The 24,208-nt window shown below is 44.1% G+C and overlaps 1 protein-coding gene across 1 annotated transcript; it reads right to left on the bottom strand.

Annotated features, from left to right (window-relative positions):
* Positions 1 to 1,887: 1,887 nt before the first annotated feature.
* On the bottom strand, positions 1,888 to 20,446 carry snta1 (syntrophin, alpha 1). The gene is made up of 8 exons (XM_003973419.3): positions 20,086 to 20,446; positions 14,675 to 14,860; positions 6,195 to 6,390; positions 5,851 to 6,040; positions 5,445 to 5,575; positions 4,885 to 5,081; positions 3,291 to 3,478; positions 1,888 to 3,161 (listed from the first exon to the last, which is right to left on the bottom strand). The coding sequence occupies exons 1-8, from the start codon at positions 20,366 to 20,368 to the stop codon at positions 3,069 to 3,071; spliced, it is 1,464 nt and encodes a 487-aa protein (XP_003973468.1). The 5' UTR covers positions 20,369 to 20,446; the 3' UTR covers positions 1,888 to 3,068.
* Between the last annotated feature and the right edge of the window lie 3,762 nt (positions 20,447 to 24,208).

Here is a 24,208-nt window from a genome sequence, read left to right as displayed (position 1 = left end):
GCAGCCTCTCGGCAAAGGAAGGACACAATGAGCGAGTGTGAGAAAATAGATAACGTGCTCCTCAAATTGGAATATGAATTGCTCGGCTCGAGCCTTTGTATTAATCTCTCACCCTCTTTAGTCGCCACAGTCCTTTTGTGTTAGAAAGGCAGGGAGAAAAGAAATGGATGGAGAGAGAGAGAGAGAGAGAGAGAGAGAGAGAGAGAGAGAGAGAGAGAGAGAGAGAGAGAGAGAGAGAGAGAGAGAGAGAGAGAGAAAGAGCATTTAAGCTTTGATTGGTCATGACCTAATTCAGAACAGGACATCCCACAATATTCAATAGTCTTGTTTCTCTCTCTCTCTCCATCAGTCCATATGGAGACACAGAGACCCCTGCTGACTGCTAAAATCTGTCCCGTCACACTCGCCCCGATGCTCTACTGCCACCTGTCGGCCAGGCGCTGTACTGCCTGTCATGGTGTTGTCCCACAACTGGGGATCGTTTTGGATCTACTCGTTTGCCTTCAAAGATTTTTTTTTTCTTTTTGACACAAAAGACAGATACTAAACAACAGCAGACAGGGAGAAGAGAAAATATCAAAAGGTTTGTAAAAGAGGTCAATGCACTGAAGAGAAAGTCTGCAGAATATCACGTTCTGTCACATTCTAATGAGAAGAACACCGACTCTCAGTAACTCAGCAAGGCAGGATGAGCACAAGGCAGCATGACCTTTGACCTCAGTTCATCCTGGAGTCCACAGTTGAGTCCCCTTGAGTGTTTACATAAATGGACCCTGACAGCCTTAAAATGCATAAAATGGTCTCTTTCTTAGATTAATGTGGGTGTTGATTCACAACAAAGCTGCTCTGGAAGTCGCTCCTATTTTAGGGTGATTGTACACGTAAATATCTGCGTATTTTACTGTTGCTTTCATTTTGGAACAGAAACAACCGATCAGCTCCGTCAGCACTGCCTCTGTTCTAATCCTGTTCTCCGGCGTTCTACACAAAAGGAGAGATTGCGGAACACATTCTATCAGGTGCATCGCTTTTGTCTAAAGGCTTTTCAGGGGGAATAACGTCATATTTTTCTGACAATTTTCTCTCCCTTCCTCTTTCTCTCTCTCTCCTGAGAGTTTTTCCATTTATATTAATCAAAATATATTCACACAATCTCCTCCTCCTCTCCAGCAGATCTGAGAGCCTGATTGGCAATTTCAGCCATGAAACCACAGTTCAGGGGGGAGAGACGGCTGCAGCCAATCTGAGCGCTCCCTGCCGTTACCATGGAAACCCTCTCAACAAGAGGGGTGATGGGGAGAAAGAGGACTATTCAAATATGATAGCTGATGTACAACTCAGATTTATTACCTGATTCTCTGGCTTCTATTTGCAGTTCAGGCTCACGCACGGTAATACACTTTTAAAAGGACCGCGCACACACACACACACACACAATTTATATTATTAGAGTAAGCAACAGCATCTGCAGCTCCCTGATAACGCTGCATCATGGCAGTAAAAGCATACGAGGGGACTGTTTGCATGCTGCTTTTACAATGGTTAGCAGCAGGACTCGCTGTCTGCATCACCCCCCTCCATTCATCATCATCATCATCATCATCATCACCATCAGCATCCTTTAGGACTCTCCATTATTCCCATCTGTCTGGACTGAATAAAACCGTCAGACCACCAGCAGAGCCTGTTAAATAAAAGTAAGTCACCAAACACCACATTAGAATTTAACGCTGGGTATAAAAATAAAATGAAAGAAGTGGAAATGGGTTTTGCAGGCAATCGCATCTGAAATGAACCCTATGACTTTTCCAGTGCACTTGAACTGCAACAACTGGCGAGGAAATATTAAAGCAAAGGACGCAGTGCTGCAATAAAGCATGAACAAGGTAAAAGTTAACAAAGTTTATTACATGTTTATATACAAACAACCCCGCAAGGCACACCTTTGTTTAAATAGGAATATACAATACGTCTGATGCCCCAACGCAAACACGTTTCAGTACTGAAATATATATTAATGCCAGTCAAGTGGGGATGTTCTGTCAGCACACAAAGTTAAATAAAAGAAACACTTGAGGACGTAAACGTCTTTTTAATGCCTATTTAACATCTTCAGTTGTTGATAAAATGGTGAGACAGTTTTCAGTGAAAGCCTGCATCTCTCTGGGGATTGAGAGACATGAATAATAGAACTTGTGTTGTGCAGCTGATCCAAAACCAAAGCTTAGTAGTCAAAATTTACTAATTAATAATAATTGTGGGAAATACACAGATCTCAGTTATGGTATATAATCTACAATGATATCATCTAAGGCCACCTGTGTGTTAGGAAAAACACAATTTTATCTACTTGAGCAGCTCAAAGCTGAGTTAAAAGGCCCTCCAGGACATTCTCCTGAACCACGTCCCCTCTCAACTCAAAGACACTTAAGAATTCAAGTTAAGAATTCTCTCCGCAGCAAAAGAAAAATCTTTATGATCTGGCATTCTGGAGCTGTATGAACAAAAGATATAAAATGCCTGCAGCTTGTGAGAAGTTCAGTTTAGAACTTGCTGACTTTGTTCGTTAAACGTGTCATTCTGTCACTTTTCCGCAGTTGCTTCAATAATATATAAAAAAAACAAACATATTTGTCCAACGTCAATCAGGACACGTGTGAAATAGCTTTCTGCTCTGACTGTTCACATCACATGAAGCACAGACGGAGGGATGAAAGGAGGCCTGCCGAGACTCAAGAAACAGAATCCAACCCAACACTGAGGTAAATAAACAATGTTTGGGGCTTCAAGCATAGAGACATTAAGATGTGGGCCATATATGACAGATACAAGATTCTTTCGACGGCTGCAAAGCGGGCTATGAAACCTGCCTTCACCTCACAAGTACAAGGTCGACAAAGGTCCATCGGTGTTTGTTCCTACACGGTGACAATTTTAGAAACCTAGAAGAGAGCTGAGGAGAAAACAGGTTAGCCGGCATCTTTTCCTGTGCCGAGTCCTTCGGGGAATCTTCTGGGTTCTGTGATAACTGGAAAAAGACTTGATATGGATGTTCTGGCTGGGTCTGGTCATGCCAGGAGGCCAAGGCGCTTGACCTTGGCCGACAGGAACGAGTGGATGATGAAGACGAGGGTCTTCGGACAACAGTGAAGGTCCAGTTGCTGAAAGAGATGTGGAAGGAAAGTCAGATACCACCGCAGCCACTGATGTGGTCCAGATATATATAGTCGTGAAACTGGCTGATTTTCCACGGCGGCTGTGTCCAACATAAACCCGAGTGGACCACTCACAATCTCTGCCTCGGGGCCTCCAAAGTCAAGGAACATCATGCGCACACCGTCGTCTGAGGACATTTTGAGATGTTCGAAGGGATGCTGCAGCAGAATCCTTTTTCTGACCCCCATTTCTTCCGTGAATAGTGTGAAACCCTCATCGATGTGAACTCCCAGGGTGCACTCTTTCCCGTTCCAACTACATGCTGCCAGAAGGGAGAACAAAGAGACATAAACATTGGAACCAAACAGAGACCAAACGTTTTTGGTTAACTTTATGCACTTGATCTTATTTCAAAGACAGGAAATCTGAGGAGCCTTTTTAGTAATATGGATCAACAACTGCGCCATCGCTTCAGGCGGCCAGTAGGGGGCAGCGTATTCACATTAATGTCTCTAACTGTATGTCGGTGCAGACTTTTTCCCACAATCATCATCTCCCCCGATTTTATGTGGCAGCTGCCCTTTGTTTAGTTGCCTGTTAGCAAAATAACTCAGAAAGCTAAGATCGCATTTTGAAGAAATGATCAGGGAATGTTGATAATGGGCCGAGGATAAGCTGATTAAATGTGGCCGATGTGCTGAATTCTAGAGGGACTTTGACCCTTGATCTTCCAAAGACCACAGCCTTGAGCTTTGAATGACTACTGCCTATTTACAGTATATACTGGTAATGGTTAACTTGCAGTTATGTTTAGGTTGCTCAACCTATATTAGAGGAAGACAGCTCAGATCTCTCGGAGTGCCTCGTTTCTCAAATCAGAGTCATAGTCTATAATCTGCCCCCTCGATCAGCAACCCTTGAATGTAAGACAAGCCATATACGGTGGCAGACAGACTCACTGAAGGTAGTCCAATTAATCAGAGTAATTGTTTTGGATGTAAGTCAATATGTGGGGAAATTACCTACTTTGGAGAGATCTGCACATGCTGAGTGCTTTATTTCTAGTTTTGATACTCACATACAAAATCTGAAATAGAGAAGTAAAAACAACATTGCACCAAGGTTCCAGACATACTGAAGAACTTGTAATAATGAATGTATCCCCTCTAAGGAAAAGGATCCTTATAGAAAAGCTTTCCTTTGTAAAACATTTGTAGTTTTATATGAATAGAGCCAGTGAAATCTGAGGTGTTAGGAAAACCTAGAACCCCATGAGCTAACCTTGCTTTGAGACAGATGCTTCTTTTATAGTCCCATATGTGCATTAAGACCGTAGTGCGGTCTAAGAGAAACCATGTTACCATAATGGAAGTTAAGCATTACAATGCAATGTTTATATTGGAAATAAAATACGTTTTTCTCTCAAAAACCTCAAACGCCAACTCCTAGTTTTACTACCCTGTTAAGATTGCAGCACAGTTGTGTCTGGCATTTGTCAGGAAGTACTGATGTGTTGTATGAATGAACTTCACCTAAATGGACCGAGTGCTCTGTTGAACACTAAAAACCATCCACCAACATGCTGACAAGTTTCCTTTTGAGAGCGAGCTCAACATTCGTTGTTGGTTCTGCAAAACTGGGCCACTCCCAAGAATAAATGATACAAGTTGACCCAACTTCGGAACATTCTGATTTGTCGATGGAGAAATCCGGAGGCCGGCTCTTCACCTGTCGTGACCTCTTTGATGAGCTCGGCAGCGTTATGGCAACCCTCCACCAGCAGATGAGTCCAGGTGGACAGGTCCTTGGCAGAATCCACCCTGAACACGTGGGTTTCCACGCCTTGCTTCGTGCCAGTACGCAGACCAAACGAGAGGTCCGAGTCCAGAAGCGGGGAACTCTTTCCTGGGCCAGAGTGAACTAGTCTAACAGGAGATGAGAAGGGTTTGGATGGATGAGGGTAATTAAAGTCAGAGATTACAGCCAACAAAACAGTATGCAAGTGTGTTTGTTTGAGACGCGAACAACTCGAAGCAGAAAGCTCTGGTGAGATTGAAAAGAGGGAAAAAGATGACTCATAGATTCTGGTTTCACTCATGTTTTCCAAACGAGTGTGATGTCAATGGGAAAACTGTCCAACAGTCTCGTAATGGAAAGAGTGAGCCTGTTCTTGTTGTCCCGCCAAACAAAACAAACCCACTGAAAGGTCTCTAAACCTAAATCTCCTCAGTATGGAGGACGCATCAATGTTACATCGAATAAAAGCCAAGCGTGCTTTCATACTGAACCTGGTGGTGATGAGCGGATGACTCTTGGTGGGGCTCTTTAGGCCCTCCTTGCTCTCAGGCAGGGAGGGGTACAGCAGCAGGTCTCTGTCAGTCAGCACAGCTAACACTGGTTTCTCTGGACCTTGGATTACCTGTGCACATACACACAGATAAAAACAGATCACCTAAAAGATAAAAATATGCTTTGACAGATCGGTAGTGCGCCCAGTGTAGACTTATGTGCACTTGGAGTAAGCTTTCAGGTTCAAGAGAGAATTGTACACCAAATAAGGCAGGTTTTTAAAAGTTACCTATTATAAAGTACAAGATGTAGGACAGATAACTTGTGTAAGACACTTCACAGTCGCTGAATGAATCTACAACGTAAACAACAGCAGGGTGTCACCATGAAGGTACAGTCTATGACCTGCTCTGTAATCCAGCCCACATGTTTGACCTCCATTCCCGGCTGCATGACCTTCATCTCGTCCTTCATTCTTGGTAAAAGGTTAGCGATGCTGTTCTGTATGGCGTTGTACCAGGACTGAGCCATGGCTGGGTCTTTCGCTCGCAGGAACACGGAGTTCTTTCTGGTTGCTGAAATCACCTCAAAGTACCTGACAGGAGATCAGAGAAAGAGAGAGAAGGGAGACAAAGCAGCGTTCATTGGGCCTTCAATCAAAGAGTCAGATCAGAAGTTCTGATGGAAAGCTGTCCCTGAGACACGGTGTTCAAAGGGGAACAGCAAAAACGTCTCAACATCTCTGCTACCTGTTTTCTGTGTCTGGAGGACACTGTTTCCGTGACACCTGGCACATCTTCAGAGGGATGCTGCGGGGCTCTTTCACCTCTGCGGGTAAAGGCTCAGAAGTCCTCTGAGGCGTGGAGGGGGGAGAGTCCCACGGAAGAGCACCCCCAGGGGAACCCGAACTTTTAAAGAAGGCTGACATCTCCTTGATGTATTTCACTGGGTCGGAGCGAGAGGGTGAGAGAGAGCAGGAGAGAAAAAAGGAGACAGCCTCAATCTGGGGAGATCGTTTAGCGAAGAAATCAGGCCAAATAAAGCAAGACTCGACTTATTGTCCACGCTAATGCTCCCATCTTTTTCTGCCTGGAAGTGCAGTTTTATCACTCCCACGATCCCTAAACATCTACGCACACCCACCCATCCACACATACCCCAGATCTGTCCAAGACGTTGTGGTATGGGCCTGGCAGAGGTAACCACTGCAGCGTTAAAAATAGCCCAGAGGACATGGTGTGGCTCTGGTTTCACTGGGAAAGTGTGAATCACTGCACATCTATCCAGAGGGCAAAGTGAAGCGCTGCAGGGCATGACAGCACGAGTGAGAGCCGAGGCTTCCACCCATCTCAAAATAGGTCCTGGAAGCCGTGCAGTTATTTTGTTAAGAGCATGATTATATCTGGGAGTATGTAATGGCTTTATGTGGTTTTCTTCCATGTAAACGATGACCAAACTGTTGAGATGTGTATTCAACTCTCGTCTGCAATGGCAGAAATGGCTCCAGAAAGGGTCATAAAGGTCAAGGGCTTTCACAGCATTCTGTATGGAACTGTTCTGAGGAGCGGACCTGTGCAGCGTTTCACACTTTCACATGGGATTACTCAGATAAAAGAAATATTGTAATATTTATCAAATGTAGCCGTGAACGTTGGCATTATCAACATGGTACTGGTACAGGATGTTGTAGCACCTTGTCCTTTAAAATATCCTTTTACTCTTTATATTCTAGCAGGGGAAATAACAGCGAGTCCTTTCACTCTCCAAATCCATTTTCTCAGTTTGGGGCCGTCGTGATAATGTTGTAATGTTAAGATCATGTTGTCTTGTTCTACAATGGCTTACTAATGAGAATAAAGGCTGGCATGATGTGACATGACTGCATGTGACACGGTGTAGCATGACAGGACGCCATGCCACAAAAGTTGATTTCACGTGATCTGATGTGATTTGTCATGATAAAATTGAATTATTTATTATTTCACTCATCTACTGGAATTTCTTTTATTATTATTTCATGGCAGAGTGTGTTTTTCTTTGCTCAAGACCGCTTGTTTGTTTTTTTTCAAATTAGGATGAATGAGAATTAGGCAGAATTGAAATCCAAAAACTTTTCGGAGTCGGAGGGATCCTTTATTATTTGAAAAACGAATTCAGCCTCAGCAGCACTGGCCTGGATCTCTGTCTCTCATATTTCCTTCCTTCTCTAATGAAATTGGTTCCTTTTTTAGAATATTTGAAGATTCAGAACGAAAAGGAATGACTCATCTCTCCCAACATAAAGGTGTACCGGTAATAAAATCAAACTGATGTATGCGTATACATATCAAAGATGTCTCCGAGTCTCTGATAACCATCCTTTAATGTATGGACACTAGATAATCACAGACATGCTGGGAGCTCATCATAGCCAAAGAATGAGAAATCAGGAGTGCTTTTAAATAAAGCCCGTCAATTCATGCGTCATAACACACGAGAGTCTCATAGTTACTCTCTGCTTGACAACTTCAGTCATTCCATCACCTCATTAACCCTTTTCACAAACAGCTCAATGCAGAAGACAAAACGGACGAGCTAAATCCAGAAGGAGGACGTGCAGCCTGGGAACAAACAGTAAGAACAAGCTACAGCTTTGAAGCAGCTGTCAGCTCGCGTGAACAATGTTTCATGGAAATGAGCCTCCGTTCGTCTGCGGCTCTGCCAGCCTATTGATGTTTGTACCGTGGGACAGTCGGCCGCCTCCTCGTTGCTGGACAAACTGATGTCAATCTCAGCTCTGAAGATGCTCCAGTTAAAAGAACAAAGAAATCAGTTAGAAACTCACACACGTGTACACATTTAAACGAACACACTCATTAAACTGTAAGAGGGGACCTTGACAGCGGGAGCACATAAAGAAGCAGAAGGGTTCATTTTTTTGTCTGTGTGGATTCGAATAGATTTTCCTCTGACAGTAGCAGTAGCAGAGGTTACACTCATACACAACATAATCTGGAGCTGATGCGCATCTTCTGCCCCTCTGACCCATCATGAAGAATGGCTCTCTGCTGATTTTGTTAGGTTTTGAAATACTTCATAGAATTTGATTACGGGAAGCGAGGCGACTGTCCCAAATAAGAGACGCAGACGGCTCAGATTCAAAGTGATGAGTCGGAAAAATAAAAGGATGAGGGTCCGAGGATAGGTAGATAGGTATGAAGTGAACTGAGACTGAGAGGAGTGAGACAGCAATCCCAGCAGACCCAGCATAAAGCCCAGCTCAGCCAAAAATGCTGCCATGAATACCAGTGGCGACACATTCAATACACAGCTAAAATTAGCTGAGATGGCACTGTTATTACTTTAGCTTATCTGGCAGCCAGTGAAACTACAGTACTTTAGTACGCTCTGTGTGCGCACGTGTGTGTGTGTGTGTGTGTTTCTTTGCTTCTTCTGCAGAATCTACCACTAAGCCTTTTCTGGCTTCACATTGAATCTCACAAATCCTGACCACACATTTTCAGCCAATTCTGTTTTTACACAGTTTATTAGGGTGTCCAGTCTCAAATATCACACACACGCACGCACGCACGCGCACGCACGCGCACGCACGCACGCACGCGCACGCACGCACGCACACACACGCCCATATGCACAATCACTGGTTGCCGTGGGAACAGCTAGAATGTCACTGGCCAGTCAGTGACCTCAGAAATATGCTGTTGGCTCTGTAAACCATGTCAAGTGAAGAATGTCCTAAAGTTACACCAGCAACAAGAAAAGATCCATTCAGCCAAATAACGTCATAAATTATGAAGCACAATACAGGACACTTGCTGTTTGACTGGAGCACAATGAGGTCTGTTAAATCCTTAGAAAAAAAGTCCAGTAAGCACAGTTAATAACTCTAATGATACTACATTAGATTGTTTTTAAAAATACTTAAGCGGGACTGACTGACTTTACAGCACTGATGACATTAAATTAGCTCAGTATCAATTAAGCTCTATTTCAGCACCATTTACTGAAGTCTGTGGTGTTAATGCATGTAAAACTATATTAATGAGAGGCATTACATGCATGTTGATGCACGCATCTGATCAGCAGCACGTTCTCTTCTGACTTTCTGTAAAAGCGTCACTTGAGTTGAGTTCAACGTTCAGATCTCATCTCATTAAAATTGTGGCTAAATGCCAAGGTCAGATTAATGCATCGCAGGGAAAGCAAGCTAGCGGATGAATCGGACTTTCTAACTAATTCACATACTGCCAGAGCACAGATCTGACTGCTCTGCATAGTGTGTCAGGAGAGTTAATTATCCTCATTCAACAAAGTAAAAGCGAAGGAGACTTGAACAGGATCTGGCAAAGAAACCAAAAAAACTGTGAAAAGGGCGGGTTTGTCTGCTGACAGTTTCATTTTGACGTCCAATTTTTGCACCAGGAGACCTATTCCCAATTTTTTTTCTAAAAAACTTCATTTTCCATTGACAGTTCCATTCAAATCTGCTCAGTATGGCTTAAAGCAGGCACATATTAGCCTCATTAAAGGCTATAAAATAACAAAGGAAACCTGGAAACCTACTTAGTATTGTGAATTGTGGTTAAATCACAGTTTAGAAAGGGGGGGGACTATTGTGCCCTCTCCCAGCATGCTCATGTGAGATGGCTGAGTGAAGTCAAAGCCTGTAATGAAGTGAAAATGGCACAAAGGCTGGGCCACCAATTTATCAGGGGCCCTGGATCAGGGCAGCAGCGCTCCCAGGCAGCCTGTTAAGCAAACATGATGCCGTGGAGGGAGAGGGGGCACGGCCGAATGGAGATCTGATAAAACCGTGTTGTTTTGTGCGCTAAACCGTCGCCTTAAGTTTCCGAGCGGGACGTGCTCGTGGTCCAGCGGCTTTCCCAGGCTGCACATTTGAGTCCAGAGTTAAGATGTTTCACACCAGAGAAATGCAGTTTTCAAGGGCTTCTGGGGAGGGCGGCACAGTCCCGGACGGCAGTGCCCTTGCCTACTGCAATTGGATAAAAAGTATCTTCAGGTGTTGTTTATTTTTCTTTTGCGGTCGACGGCGATGTTAGATGAAAATGGATCCAGGCGATTTACCGACTTTAATGGGGCGCAACGACAAAATAGGCAGAAGTTTGGTGATGAAAGTCAGCCGCAGAACTACGAGACGCCGCTCGCTCTCACAAAAAGCTGCATTGAAAGCTGCACGAGAAAAACAATAGCTGATGTTAGCATTCAGGTAATATTACTGTTGCTGGATGACAGCGGTTCAGGTGGATGTGATGATGGGATGTTGCTTTGTTCAAAACAGACTATGATCATTATTAGGATTAGCGCTATCCTCCTATACTATGCTTCATCTATAGATGTCCATAGTCTTTAGCTACATCTATCAGCAGTCATAGGTACTCATCATCTATGTATTTTCTTTTTGTGGAAAGTGTATTGGTGCCACTCCCGCTCAGTTTCTTCCGCTAGTATCTCAAAGTAACACAAAATATCATTTTGTATACAGTAATTATTCTTCACTTACTTATGAATATTTTACATACTATATAAAACCCAGAGAAGAGTCTTCACGAGACATGAATCTCAATTCTTCAGTATCTAACATGGTGATTTTTCTTGGCTACTCTACAACGCCTTTGTAAGGGGGGGGGGGGGCGACTTGAGGTTTCATTCTGATTTCAAGGGCGAAGGCTTATTTTAAAGTACAATTATTCTGTCACAGGAGCTGAGAGCAAGGAAGTTAATTATACAGATGTCATCCGTACAACTGTACCTATAGCATAGGCGGTTATGATGTGCCTCAGTTGGCGTCGGTCCTCCAGTTGTACGCAGTGTAATGACGTTTAGGTCCTGATTGTGGCGTATGAATCGGCATGTGAGTAAGTGGGGGAAAAATGCTTTCCAGATAATATTGTTGGTCCTGAGTAATCAATGACTACTGGAGGTTGTGAGTCATTTTTTTTCAATAACCAAGCAAACGTGAAGCAAGAAAAGTGTAAAAACAAAAAAGCTGACTGGTAACGATGGAAAAAGGTTGTGGTGATTCATCGGTGAAAGAGAGAGAAAAATGGAACAATGGGAGTGAAAACACAACTCAAGCAGCTAACTGCTGCTAGAAAATGATTTAGCTGGGGGAGGAAACAGGCAGACAAAATCAATGAATGGATGATTTTTTTTTTAAAGCTATATGCTTATTATATCAACACGGTCAGCAGTGAGATGAATAAGTGAGCTGAACCCCATTAACACCAGCTCTTTATTTCAGGCTGTGAAAATGCTGTGGGGAAACTGGGAATTAAGAAAATCACACGTGCATCCCTGGATATGCATTTGGTGTAGTGTAACCAGTGTAGTCTAACCCCCTCTGGAGTAGCAGTCCAGATAGAAGCCATGTGTTTCTATACAGTCTTACAGATCATATGATGGGTGAACACCCCTGTGAGACACTACATTTGACTTGACTCATGTTATATCTGACCAGTAACTACACACTGTAGTACTGTACTGTACTAAAACAATAGAATATAGTTGCATTAAAAGAGAAATAATCCATAATATGTGTGTTTTAAAGATGGGCTGACTGCTGAGAATGCTAACAAAGCATCCCTAAACAGACGTAAAGCTTTTGCTATTCCTCCTATATTATTCCTGCTTGTGTCCATTGAAATTAACTTCTGATGGCTAAACCGCAGTCAAAAACAGTAAATTAAAACAAAGTAAGTGCTGAAGACTTTAAGTCAATTTCTCCACACCACTTTTGTCCCAATATAAAAAGATTTGTGGGGAAGACACGCTCTCTTTAGCATGTAGTCAAGGAAAAGAGTGTAACCACAGAGCTTCCACAACTAAGCCTACCTAATCTACGTATGCACTTAGTCACTTGGACTACTGCAGCCTTAATGAAAAGAAAGCAACAGAAAGAACCACAAGAGTCCAAAAATGTCTTGGCAGCAGTCACTTGACCTCTTACTCATTCTGCCTCCCAATTTCTCCTGTCTTTATGCTCACAGGCAGCCTCCAAATTGTCAAATTCTGCAGAAATTTCAGCTGACCTTCAGCTAATATACTCGCGAAAGCAGGCCAAACCCTACTTTTTATGGTAATCCCATGTTTCTGTCTTTCTCTATGCCAAATGGGAACAGGTCCACACAGGAATAAAAATGCCAACCCAAATAATTAATGCAAAAGGCCAGAGGATCAAGTTGACCACTGACTGGCTCCTCTACTGTAGCCTGCTCAGCAACATTCACTGCCTTTATCCTCCCATTCGAATTTCCTTTCTTTCTAACCCCACATTAAACTTTGCTAGTTCCGATGTATCTGTCCGTACAGTAGCGTACAGACCGTGCACACCCTCCGTGAGGGTCATCCATCCCCAGCAGAGCTGTTTTATGCTACACACTTCTGCATCCAACACTGTTGCACTTGTCCCACTAAGCTGTTCCGTTCACAACTATTTGGACCAGTACGTCTCATTCTGATTGGCACCTCCAACATGTGGAAATGAATGAAACTGCAAAGCTTAAACATAAATCTGTCCCAAAATCACTGTCACTTCCCTTTGTGCTATAAACCCACCGTTTTTATATTTTCATCTTTAAAAAATAAAGGAGCCATCTGAAGACTAAAGAGCTCCTGAAATACATCAATAGACGATTGTGCTGAAAGGTCAAAGGACAGTGAATCATCAGCACATCAGCCTCTTTCCTCCCTTCATACACACTTACAGTCGTTGGACAAGATAAAAGCCCACACACACGTACGCATGGACTCGAACAATCACACAGACACGTACACACACCATAAATGTCACTGACGTGAAATGCAGGCAGCTTTGATTTTGTGGTTTCGTTATATTTATCCGACCCTCCGTGCGTTTGCTTCCCCTCCCTCATGGCAACACTGATTATTCCATCGCTGTTGTTGATGTGAGCTGTGACAGGAAACTCAGGGAAAGATGACTGAGGGGCATCTTATTGGGAACATATGGCAAAGCAGAGGTTCTCATTTCTTACTACAAAAAACAGAATCGGAAGAAATCAGAAAGCAGGTTTCCACGTTCTGTTAAATGCTGAGAGACGTTAAAAGAGGACAATTTATTTAAATGTATACATGAAAAGTCATATCCTTGCATGAAACTCAAAGTACAGAAGTAAAAAAAAGATGGCATGGGTTCTAATGTAACAGTGAAGCAGGGACTCCTACAGATATTTCTCAAATCCATCTATTTGATATAGTTTCTCCTTCTGACGGTGGATCCGTGTGAACCTCACAGTGATGAAAACAGCCTTGAGCAGAGCAATGGCCGCTCGCTTTTTGTTGTGCGCATGTAAACAAGACTGTTAGACTGACCTTTAACACTTCAGTAGTGCCAAGAAAAAGTTTGTTACCCGCTGAGTTTCTTGATCAGACGCCAGAACCAAAATAAACACAGCAGTTGAACTTTACGCTCCGCGTTGTTACGAGTATTTCTTTTTTATTTGGCGTATGGATATATTCCTAATCAATCGTGACAAAGCTTTTGTTTGAACGCTTCATTTCTAAGGAAAATCCTGCGTGCAGATGCAACCCCTGGCCTGTGTGGGGCAGACAGGTGTTTACCAAAATACACAGGGAATTGCACGATAGCAGGAAAACAAAGCTTCTTCCCTCCGAGCATTTCTTTGCTCATCTATCGGCTCCTCGGGGGGGGGGGGGGGGGCGACGATATCAACACTTTTCTGCCTGAGTGTCGAAGCGCACAGTAGGCAGATCTGCAGTAATTTCCCCTGGCTGCATGTGCTCTGCTGTTAGAACCACAGGACCACCGAACCAGTAAAACCACAGAAACGCTGTGGAAAACTGGCGGCCTATTCTCAAACGGAAAGTTCCCGTCATGATTTTCCCAGCAACTTGTTCCCATTACCGTTTAATGGAGCCCACATTTCCAATGATTTTTGAACAGATATGCGATATCTGCAGCAGAGCGTTTGGAGCACATGGGGCCTGAGACTGACATCACTGAACGCATCTGTGTTTACACTCTGTGGGTGAGCTCCCTCTCAAAACACCGACTATGATACACACCGGATGCAGATCGATAAAAAACAATAACCCAAACAACAACGTGTCAGCTTTCCTGGTCCCCAGCGACAGCTGAAGCTGGTTCGGTGGGGGAAACTTTGTTCTGAGCCTCGAACCCTTCGCCGTAACGAAACCGTTGCGGGTCATTTAGGACTGAAAACTGTCTCACCCTCAAGGACGACCTCTTTGCCGGTTTTCTTCAGTGCTTGCACAGCCTCGTCGTGCGTGGCCTCGCGCAGGTCGTAGCTGTTGACGGACAATATGGCGTCCCCGACGTAGAGCGCCTCCGTCTGGTCAGCGGCCAGGCCCTTGAAAATCTTCGAGATGAGGATGGGCATCTTGTTTTCCTTCCCACCTGTTGGCAAAAAGGGAGGGAAACTGAGCCCCTAGGTCATACATGTGGAGCTCTCAGACGAGGGCGGACGGCTACAATTATCCTTGTGTATTCACTTCCACAGCTTCCTCCATCAATCTCCTCCTCCTCTGCTCCCATCCCTTCCCATCTCATGTGAAATGAAGGTCAGATAGAAAGTTGATGAGCCAATGTCCTGCTGTGGGCTTCTACCTTCCCTGAAAAATATCACCGTTAATGTCAGCCGGCACTCGGGACTCTGGCCTTGGGGCTGGTGACGAATTACCTCCGAGTCGATTACGTTTAATTAACTTAAAATACATCCTCCACAGGTTGCTTATTTCCTTGAGATTTCACTCATGCATCGTCCTGAGGAAGCCGCAGTCACTTGGCCCCGGAGCCGAGGCGAGGCCTTGTAAATGTGCTGTTCAGGTCCGACTAAAAGAACTTTAAAAGCTAGTAAATTACTTTCTTGGCATCAGATCATTGTTTGCTGACATATTAGGGGCGTCGGGGTCTTACCGAGCCTCTGAATCATGTTGTGCCGTTGCTGTGATGCAGACAGGAGGTAAAGGGCAACAATGCAGCCATGTATAAAATTATAGCCCCCTGACTATTCTATTACTACATCATATCCACTAATTATACTACTTCAGAGCTTAGCAACCTGGCAGAAATGGTCTACTATGTAAATTAATTCCGGTGAGAGGAGACTAATGGCAAAAGGGTATTCCAAGTGCTTAGGTGGATTCTTGAATCTTAAATTTTCCTTTGGACTCAATAAAACTTCAGGAGAAATAAGTGAAATGCCTGCAGTGTGAAAAGTGACAGCATCACTCCATCAGCCACTGAAAGCTTGACTTGACGAGAGCCCGAGGGATGAATGACACGTTCCAACGAGCAACGGCAGCGGTTCGTAAGGGTAGTCTCTTGGATGGCAAAATGCTAACAGCTAAAACATTTGATCATCGGGCGCAATTTTGGAAAATGCTGCAGTGCTTAATCACCATGGGTGAGGGGCCTCATTGAGGCAAACCGGCCACGTAATAATGGGATAGAGAGGCCAGATGGACTGGCTACATATGGCTGTCCGGAGGCAAAATGCATTTTCTAATGATACAAAAGGGATAATGGATGGTTAGAACACATCGTGCTTATGAAATGTGCTTTGAGAAAAAGGTTAGAAATGGGTGACCCGATGGTCAGAAGGACTTGTGAGTGAGATGTGGGTTATAATAGTGAGATGTCTGGTTAGAATGTGTCAGCAAGACACATTATTATATTATTAGAATGTGTCATGCTGACTGAACAGTCATTAACAAACACGGTAGCATTTTCACAAGGTATATAGAAACAGACCTATACATTATAAAACTATACATCTATGTTCACTATTATGAATTAGGATTTTTACAATATGTGAACATATTACAGTTAAGTGTTTAAAAACATACGGTGGGAAATGATAATGTAAAAAGAAATGTCGACGTACATTAGATTGTGCAGGAGAAAGTTTGGGAGCCGGCGCCAGTAAGTACTGCCGTCATTTAGAGACAGTAAAGTAATCCAAATATGGGGGTTTCAATGTTAAGTGAACGGGCTGCTCAGGACGGCTCAGTCCAGTCTGGATCTGTTACAACGTTCCAGCTGGGCCCCTTCCAGTCACAAGATGCTTTTAAGAACTTTCTGGTACCTTCATCAGGAGCTGCACACACATACTTTACAGAAACAATAATGACATGCTCTTGGATCAGCAGCAAAAGGAAACAGATGAAAAAAGAATGATGTGGAGATCACACAGATTTTACATAGGTGATCAAAATATTATTGCAGACCCATTACAGCCCCTGATGCACTGCCAGACCATAAATATCATTGGGGAATGGCTCAAGGAATGTAGCAGAGAGTCCGAGGATTTGATCTGGACCACAAAATGCTTCAAATCCCAAACCAACTCAGCAATCATGGATAGAAATTGACTTCCCCCTACCCACAACACAAGGAGCCAGAGTCAACACCCAGTAGCACAGAACACCTACAGAGAGTCTGACAGAAGTAGAAACCCCCGATTGTTTGGCAAAACAATGATTTAAATATGGAAAAAATGATTAATATAGATGCATAATAAATATGGGGGGAAATAACATTATTAAAAAGGGTGAGTGACCTTTAGGGTCATTAAAGCCGGTAAAATCTTGTAAAGAATGAGCAAAAGCCCAACATAATGCCCCACGTTAGATTATATGCATGTCAATGTATGTCAGAACGTGAGAAATGGGCGAGACGTGGGTCAAAGGGGTACGAAAACATGACAATCTACACCTGTGACACGGGGCCAAGCAATTTTGACATTTTGCCGTGGTACAAAAAAATCCTATATCAATACGTCCATCATTCTTACACAGTGGACACGATGAAATCTTATATCAATGTGCCTGTCGTCCATCATGCTTACACAACCCACAACGCCCCCCAACCAAATTCTCTGCATTTCTTTCTTGGACTGTTCACATCATACACGCCCTCTCGCTAGCAGCCCATCACTCATTCGCCAGGCGGGTGTCAGCAGAGGAGGGGAGGTGAAGCTCCTTCAAGTACCCATGACAGGTAAATGAATGGTACGGGATAAGAAGCTAATTAGGCCAGCTATGCTAACCGTGTGTTTGTTGTGATAATGCTCCTTTTGAAATAATCCAGCACGGTCAGCAGTTTGTTTCAAAGCACATCAGCTGAGTGCACTGGGCTAATGAACAATGAAACTACAACAGGACGGGGAAAGGAATGGGGGAGCAGAGCAGATAGCCGATATACTGGAACAATGCATCCACGCACAAATATGAGCATCCAAAATCTGATGTATGAAGTGGGTTTACCACAATTTAGCATCCTTAGGGAGCAAAGGGAGTCACGCTGTGATACAAATCTGGACGAATTATAAAGAAAACCCCAACGTGTTAGCATCTCAGCCTGCCTGTCTTTTATTGTGTAAAGTTCAGAGGAAGAACTGCAGCGGAGCTCTGTGGAAGCCCACTTATCTCTTCTCTGATCAGTGGCTCAGTCCAGAGATGTGGAGCCATGCCTCCAAGCTGCGCTTCTTAAATTTAGACACGCAACAGTACCGGTCGGGCCGTCTGCGAGCTTTACTGCGAGTGCCCAAAAGGAGGCTCCCTAAAATTAAACACTAGTTGAATACTCCAGGGCTTTTATCCTCGGCCAATGACAACTGTCCGCTGCTCCTCTCAGCTGTTCCCCATGTGGCGTCAGCTCAACCAACCTCAACTTCACCTCGTCTTTCATTGCTGCTTCCTCTGTGTACCGTTGCCACTTAATTGGTTCCTATTTCATGCCTTCCTCCCATTCCTTTTATTTTCTTTCCAATCATGTGCCCTGTTTGGCTTTTTGCCCCGCTGTGTTTGTTTCATCTCAGCCTTGCCTTTTTTTGTGTCCGTTCCTTTTCACTTTCTTCAGCTACACCCTTCTTTCGCTCTCCCTTTTCAATCACGCCTTTGAACCGCCCGGCGTCGCATCCACAATGACGCGTCGCCGGGGTGCCAGCTGAGACTGTGGTTTAATAACATGGCTGTCTGACTTTCAAAGCCACCCATTTCAACAAAGATGGACATTACATTTATGTCATAATGGGCTGGCATTGATGTTGTTCTTGGTAGTTGCGGTGGAGGTGGTGGTGAAGGTGCCAATGGCAGCTGTGGGGGGCCATATAATTAGCATTTCACCAGCAGCAACAATGATGACCCGTCTTTGTTAAGAGTGACATCGGAGTGGCACCACGACAGCCAATCATATCCACTTTTGCAAGGCGGGAGACTCGTTTCAGAGCAGCAACCCAATTTTAGGAAGGAATTGTAGGAGAAATGCACATTTCTAAGTTCCCCTTATTGTGCATGCTAGCTGGCATGAAGCACTCAGAATGTATCAAATAAAGAGCCGTTACTACACAGTTGAAAATTAAGATGAGACTGTGTTAAAATGGCATTCTTGATCAAGTAGGTTCCACAGGTAAAGGTCAAGAAATGGCTTCATTTATAATCTTTTTTTTTTTAAAAACAACCTCTTTTTATAACCGTTGCAGTTGTTCCAGAGGTTACTATGGTGATAAGTTGTTTTGCCTTTGAAAGTCGCAAGGCATGAACAGCATAACATCTCCTGTGTGTACAATATCCACAAATGTGGACATGCTGTTATTTCAGAGTTAAAGGAATAGGTTGCACTGCGTCTACTGCATGGATCATTTTTGGTGTTGTGACATCACACTGGAATGCGGGCAAGCTAAATAAAAGGCATATCAAAGAAATGCCGAACATCTAAGCACGTTCATCCTTGTCCGGTTCGCTTTGAGATCCGCACTGAGATAGTGGCCTGTTGTATGAAACAGAACGGGGGGGTCTGCTATCGGCAGCTGCACACTTGATAGCACAGCTATGTTGATGCGCTGGCAGATATGGAGGTTTTTTCCATAGAGCCCAGCAGAAAAGGGTGACGTAACAGTGGTGCCGCCACAAATCCTGTCTGTGCAGGGCAAAAGCAGCTGTTTTTAGGGGTTTATCCCAATTACAGGCGGCCTGGGTTCCGTTCCGTCAGCCTGGTGATCAGAACTGGTAATTCCCCCTCTGCAAGGTTACAGACCAAAGATTTCAGCTATCTGATCGTTAAAAAAAAAGTTTTAAACTGTGGTTTTGGCTGTACTATTTCATTATCAGCAGGCAGTTCTCAAACCCACAGACAACACTACGGGATCAATATTAAAATGAGTTAATAACAGGCTATAAATGGTTTTTTCCCCCCTTTAAAACAATGTTGGAACCCTCCCATGCAAATACCCGAACCCAAAACAGAGAAAATGCGCATCTGACGGTTGTTCTTGTCACTTTTTTCCGCCGTTGCAGGTAATAATTCTCTCGTTTCCACATTTCCAGGCCACTTTTGCCATAGTTGCCCTGCTCGGTCACTCCGGGACACCGAAGCGGTTCCTGTCCCCCCGCAGCTGTCAGGTTCCCTCAAACCCAGCAGCAGCCTTGGCTGTGGGAGCAGGCTCGGTGGGCACCGACACCACACGCCGAGGAGCCTAAAGTGGCATTTCTCGGTAGTTTGAAGTGGGCCACTCAGTCGTTACGAAGTTGGACGGAACGAACTTGGGCAGAACTCATGAGAGGTGACGTTCGCTCGCCGTTCGTGACAGCCAGGCGGTTTAAAACTCAAAAATGTCTCACCTTTGATACTAATGCCGAGCCCCCCAACATCTTGCTTGGTGACTCGCACGGTGCGCTTCACGTTGGTGATGGTTTCCGGGACCGGGGACGAGCTGAGGTTCGGGGGGTCTCCGTTGAGAGCACCCACCGGGGTCGGGGCGGCTTTCGCGGGCTCCTCGCTCGCCTCGCTGGGGTTTACCGTCAGCGTATCCTCGGTAAGTGTCGCCAGCACCCGTCTCCAGCGGTCCACGGTGACTCGAAGTTCCAGCAGTCCCGTTTTCTGTGCCTTCATCGCGGCAGCCATGTTCAGCGCATTCCTGGAATAACTCAGGACGGGCTGCCAGTCCTGGTGGAGGGGCGCGCGCACACCCGCCTGCGCGCGGTCGCTTGCGCGCGCGCACACGCACAAACGCACGCACGCACGTTTGTACTTGTGTCTTTGTGAGGACTTTCACTGCTATAGCGCAGACCCTAACTGGAACCATCACTCTGACCTAAACCCACTCCCACCCGTAACTTTAAAGCCATCAAACACTCCTATAAAGTTGTGAGGAGAAGCCATAATGTCCTCACTTTGCCGGTGAAATGCATAACGTGGTCCTCACTACAGTGCTATGCTATAGCATACACACACACACACACACACACACACACGCTAAAAAGTTCAAAAAGCTTCTTCTTTTGTCATCTCATCAATGAGCCACTCCACTCAGACATAATTACACGTTGATTTATTAATATATTTACTGATTTCCGGCACATCAGACCAGCAGCTTAGACCACAGATCTCATTTGCCGAGCTTGATGGTCCTTTACAGAAGTTCTGTCATTGAGAAACTAAAATCAATAGTGCTCCCAGTGCAAGACATAGAGAGAAAGAGGGAGATTCTTCCCTTTCAATGGACGGAGCGTGCGGCTCTTATCAGCCTTAAAATCCACGGCTCCTCTCCAGTTTGAACCGTGCCGAGAGGATATAAAAATGCTTGAAGTGGACGCGATGTCAAGAGGACACCTAATTATAGCCTGAAACGTTCCTCTATGATTCTATCAGCTTAAAAGAAAAGTCCCTTTCCTGCCAAGTCACACTGCTGCTTCACCAAAGCTATTGATGAATGATGAATGGCAGATTTAAGAAGGAGAAAGTGTGAAAGGTCGGTTTCAGGTGCAGAAATTGGTGGACCCGCATTTCTATTTCTGTAAATATGTCACTAGATAAATGAAAACAGATAATAATTGCATGAACATATGCAATATGTTTGGCTTTATGGGGGAAATCTAACATGATGCAGCTTCAAAAACTGGTGTTAAAGCAAAGCAAAGCTTTCGGTGGATGTGGTGCTTTTGCTGAGGACTTCTCAGAACGGCAATGACTGCCAGGTCCCCGACCCACAGGCTCACAACCCTGGGAGAAGTTTACCAACAGTGAAATTTAATTTTCTGTATGATTAATTCTGACCTATTTCCTTTCTTTCCCCGACTTTCAACTCAGTGTGTAGGTGAGTCAGTGTGCACTGCTAACATGGAGCAGACTTTTAAGAACGCACAAGAAGTCGGGTGATGCTGACGAAGCCATCGCGTGTCTTCAGTCAGCTGTTTGTGTGAGCCGGAAAGCTGCGTTGCATCTGCTTAACAACAGGTGAAACAGCAGAGAATCTGTGGCGTCTATATTTAGAAAGCGTGCATGCTTCTTGTGTGCTTCGGTGAAGGGTAATTGCACTCTTAATGAAAACAAACGTGGAGCATTGCACGGGCTTACTGTAAGCCCCTACAGATGGCGCAGATACTGCAGGCTCATCTGTTAATACAATCTTAAAAGCAGCGGAGCAGATGATGACCGACGCAGACTGTTGCCTTAATTTGTTATTGCTTCATATCTGATTTGATTCATTTTTTACTTTCTGTAACAAGGTAACACGAGTCTGTGGAACAGAAGGCAAAGATTAGAAACTAAAACCCTATATAATGCCCACTGAGCTTGCCCGTTTAATTCACGTAATTTGTCTCCCTCTAGTGGACAAATGTGCTCATTACGTCTTCAGCTGTCGGGATTTCTGATTTTATTATTTATTTATTTTTAAATAAAATCAAATTTACTTAAACACCGCTAGTGGACAGAGATTATTAATCGCATACTCAAATGCATCTATGGATTAACCTCTTAAACATAGGATTTATATGAAAATTAAAAGATGTCCCCGGATTAAGAGCACTGTCAATATACTATATATACTAAAGCATATGTGAAGAAATATATTACGTTGACCATCTGTTACAAAATATTATTTAAATAATAATAATAATAATAACCTTAAAATTGATGATGATAATGATGATGAAGATGAAGAAGAAGATTAAAGAGTGCTCTACTGAATGTTTGTATTTATGCAAAGTCAGAACTTTGTTATCAATCCAAGCACTCAAATTGACAATTGAATACAGTTGACTGAGCAAAAAACAAATCTAATCAGCAGTGTTGGACTTTTTAGCATGTTTAAGGAAAAAGAAACTCTGGGGCTCTGATGCAACTTCACGTCTAGCATTATGACAAAGCGTTTGACGGTCTGACCTCCCGTCTGTACATCTGTCAGCCTATTCATTTGTGATGTGAATGGCAGGTGGCCGGCTTATCTTTAACAGAAGCAGACCTTTGGGGTTTTCAGAGCTTCAGTCAGCAGAACAACAGGATTTGTAAGGTAGTCTGGCACAACAGACTCGTTAAGTCATTAAATGTTTGTAGTTAACGTTACCCCCTGTTAAATGTTCTTTTGTTGTTCTGATAAATAAAGTCCCATGACAAAAAATGTTCTCAGCATATATTCCTGCTTTGTCTCTCTGTAGTTTAAGAAAAATCCCATTTATAAAAAAAGACTCTTGGGTCTGAGTGTTTAATTACATTCTTATGTGAAAATACAGCCGTACTTCATTTTTAAGCAGCATTACTGATGCTATAATGTTCTTGAGTTTCTGTTGCTAGTAGAACCCTCAACAAAATGGTGATAAACAACATGCAATAACAACCCCTAGCACTGTAACACATGAAAATGTTGAAGGACTCAGGTCCAGATAGCTGACAGATGTTGGGTGTGTTTTGGACTTACTGACTTTCTGTCTTAGTTTCTCATGATGAACTTTATTGGCACACAGGTTTCTGATAACACACTGAAAGCCTGTTCTGTGGTAAGCAGATTCTGCACCACCCCCATCCCTACACCCCTATTTCAAGTATATATATGTATGTCTCAACTCCCCAAGGACAGTGGACAGTTGAGGGTGGCCTTCTGGATGATTTTGACCTCCCCCCACTCGCCACTGGCTCCAACCATCCCTCCATCCCTCCTTTATCTCAGCAAAGGGCAACAGCTCCAGAGGTCTACCATATGGACCAGGCGGTCTGCCTGCCTTCCTGTAGCTCACATATGTGTGTGTGTGTGTGTGTGTGTGTGTGTGTGTGTGTGTGTGTGTGTGTGTGTGTGTGTGCTCCACCTGTTCCTTTGGAACAACAGACCACTCCTCTACAGGGGGACAAGCTGGTGGATAGATGGATAAATAAGTGATCACAGACAATAATAATAATAACAACAATAATGATAACAATCATTATGATACACTGCAGTGTGCGGTTCTGAAGGGATTCCAATCGATCCCACCGCCTACAGTGCAGTCAGCAGAAGCCTGCATTGATAAGCAGCTGCCATGTCAAACGCAAACCACGTGGAAAAGGTGATCAGAACTGGGGCAAAAGTGTAGCACAGATGGGTGGACCTCGAGACGGGCAAACAGACCCGCAGACAATAAAAAAAAAGATACGGCATAATGGATCTGCAGAAATATGTACGGCAGACTGTGCATCAGCCAACAGCCTGTGGTCGGCAGACACGGCGCCATCCTCCTCCTGCAGACACAGGATTATAAATTGGGGGGGCTGATAATGAGGGGTCAGGCTGAAGAATAACTCTCAGCAATGTACACCTGTGGCCCACCTTCTGCTGTCTAAAAGGCCCAACCACCATCCCTCCAACACGTTCAGTTACTCATTATAGCCTGCTGAATAATGTAAAAGTATACATGCATGAAAGACGAGGGGATCTACATAATAGGGCTATCTCTCTGTCCATCTGCTCATATGTTTATAATCTTCACCCTC

Source organism: Takifugu rubripes, chromosome 19, assembly GCF_901000725.2.
Source record: "Takifugu rubripes chromosome 19, fTakRub1.2, whole genome shotgun sequence".
Classification (NCBI taxonomy): domain Eukaryota; kingdom Metazoa; phylum Chordata; class Actinopteri; order Tetraodontiformes; family Tetraodontidae; genus Takifugu; species Takifugu rubripes.
Note: the sequence above shows the minus strand (reverse complement) of the source record. Positions and strands in the feature narration are given on the sequence as shown.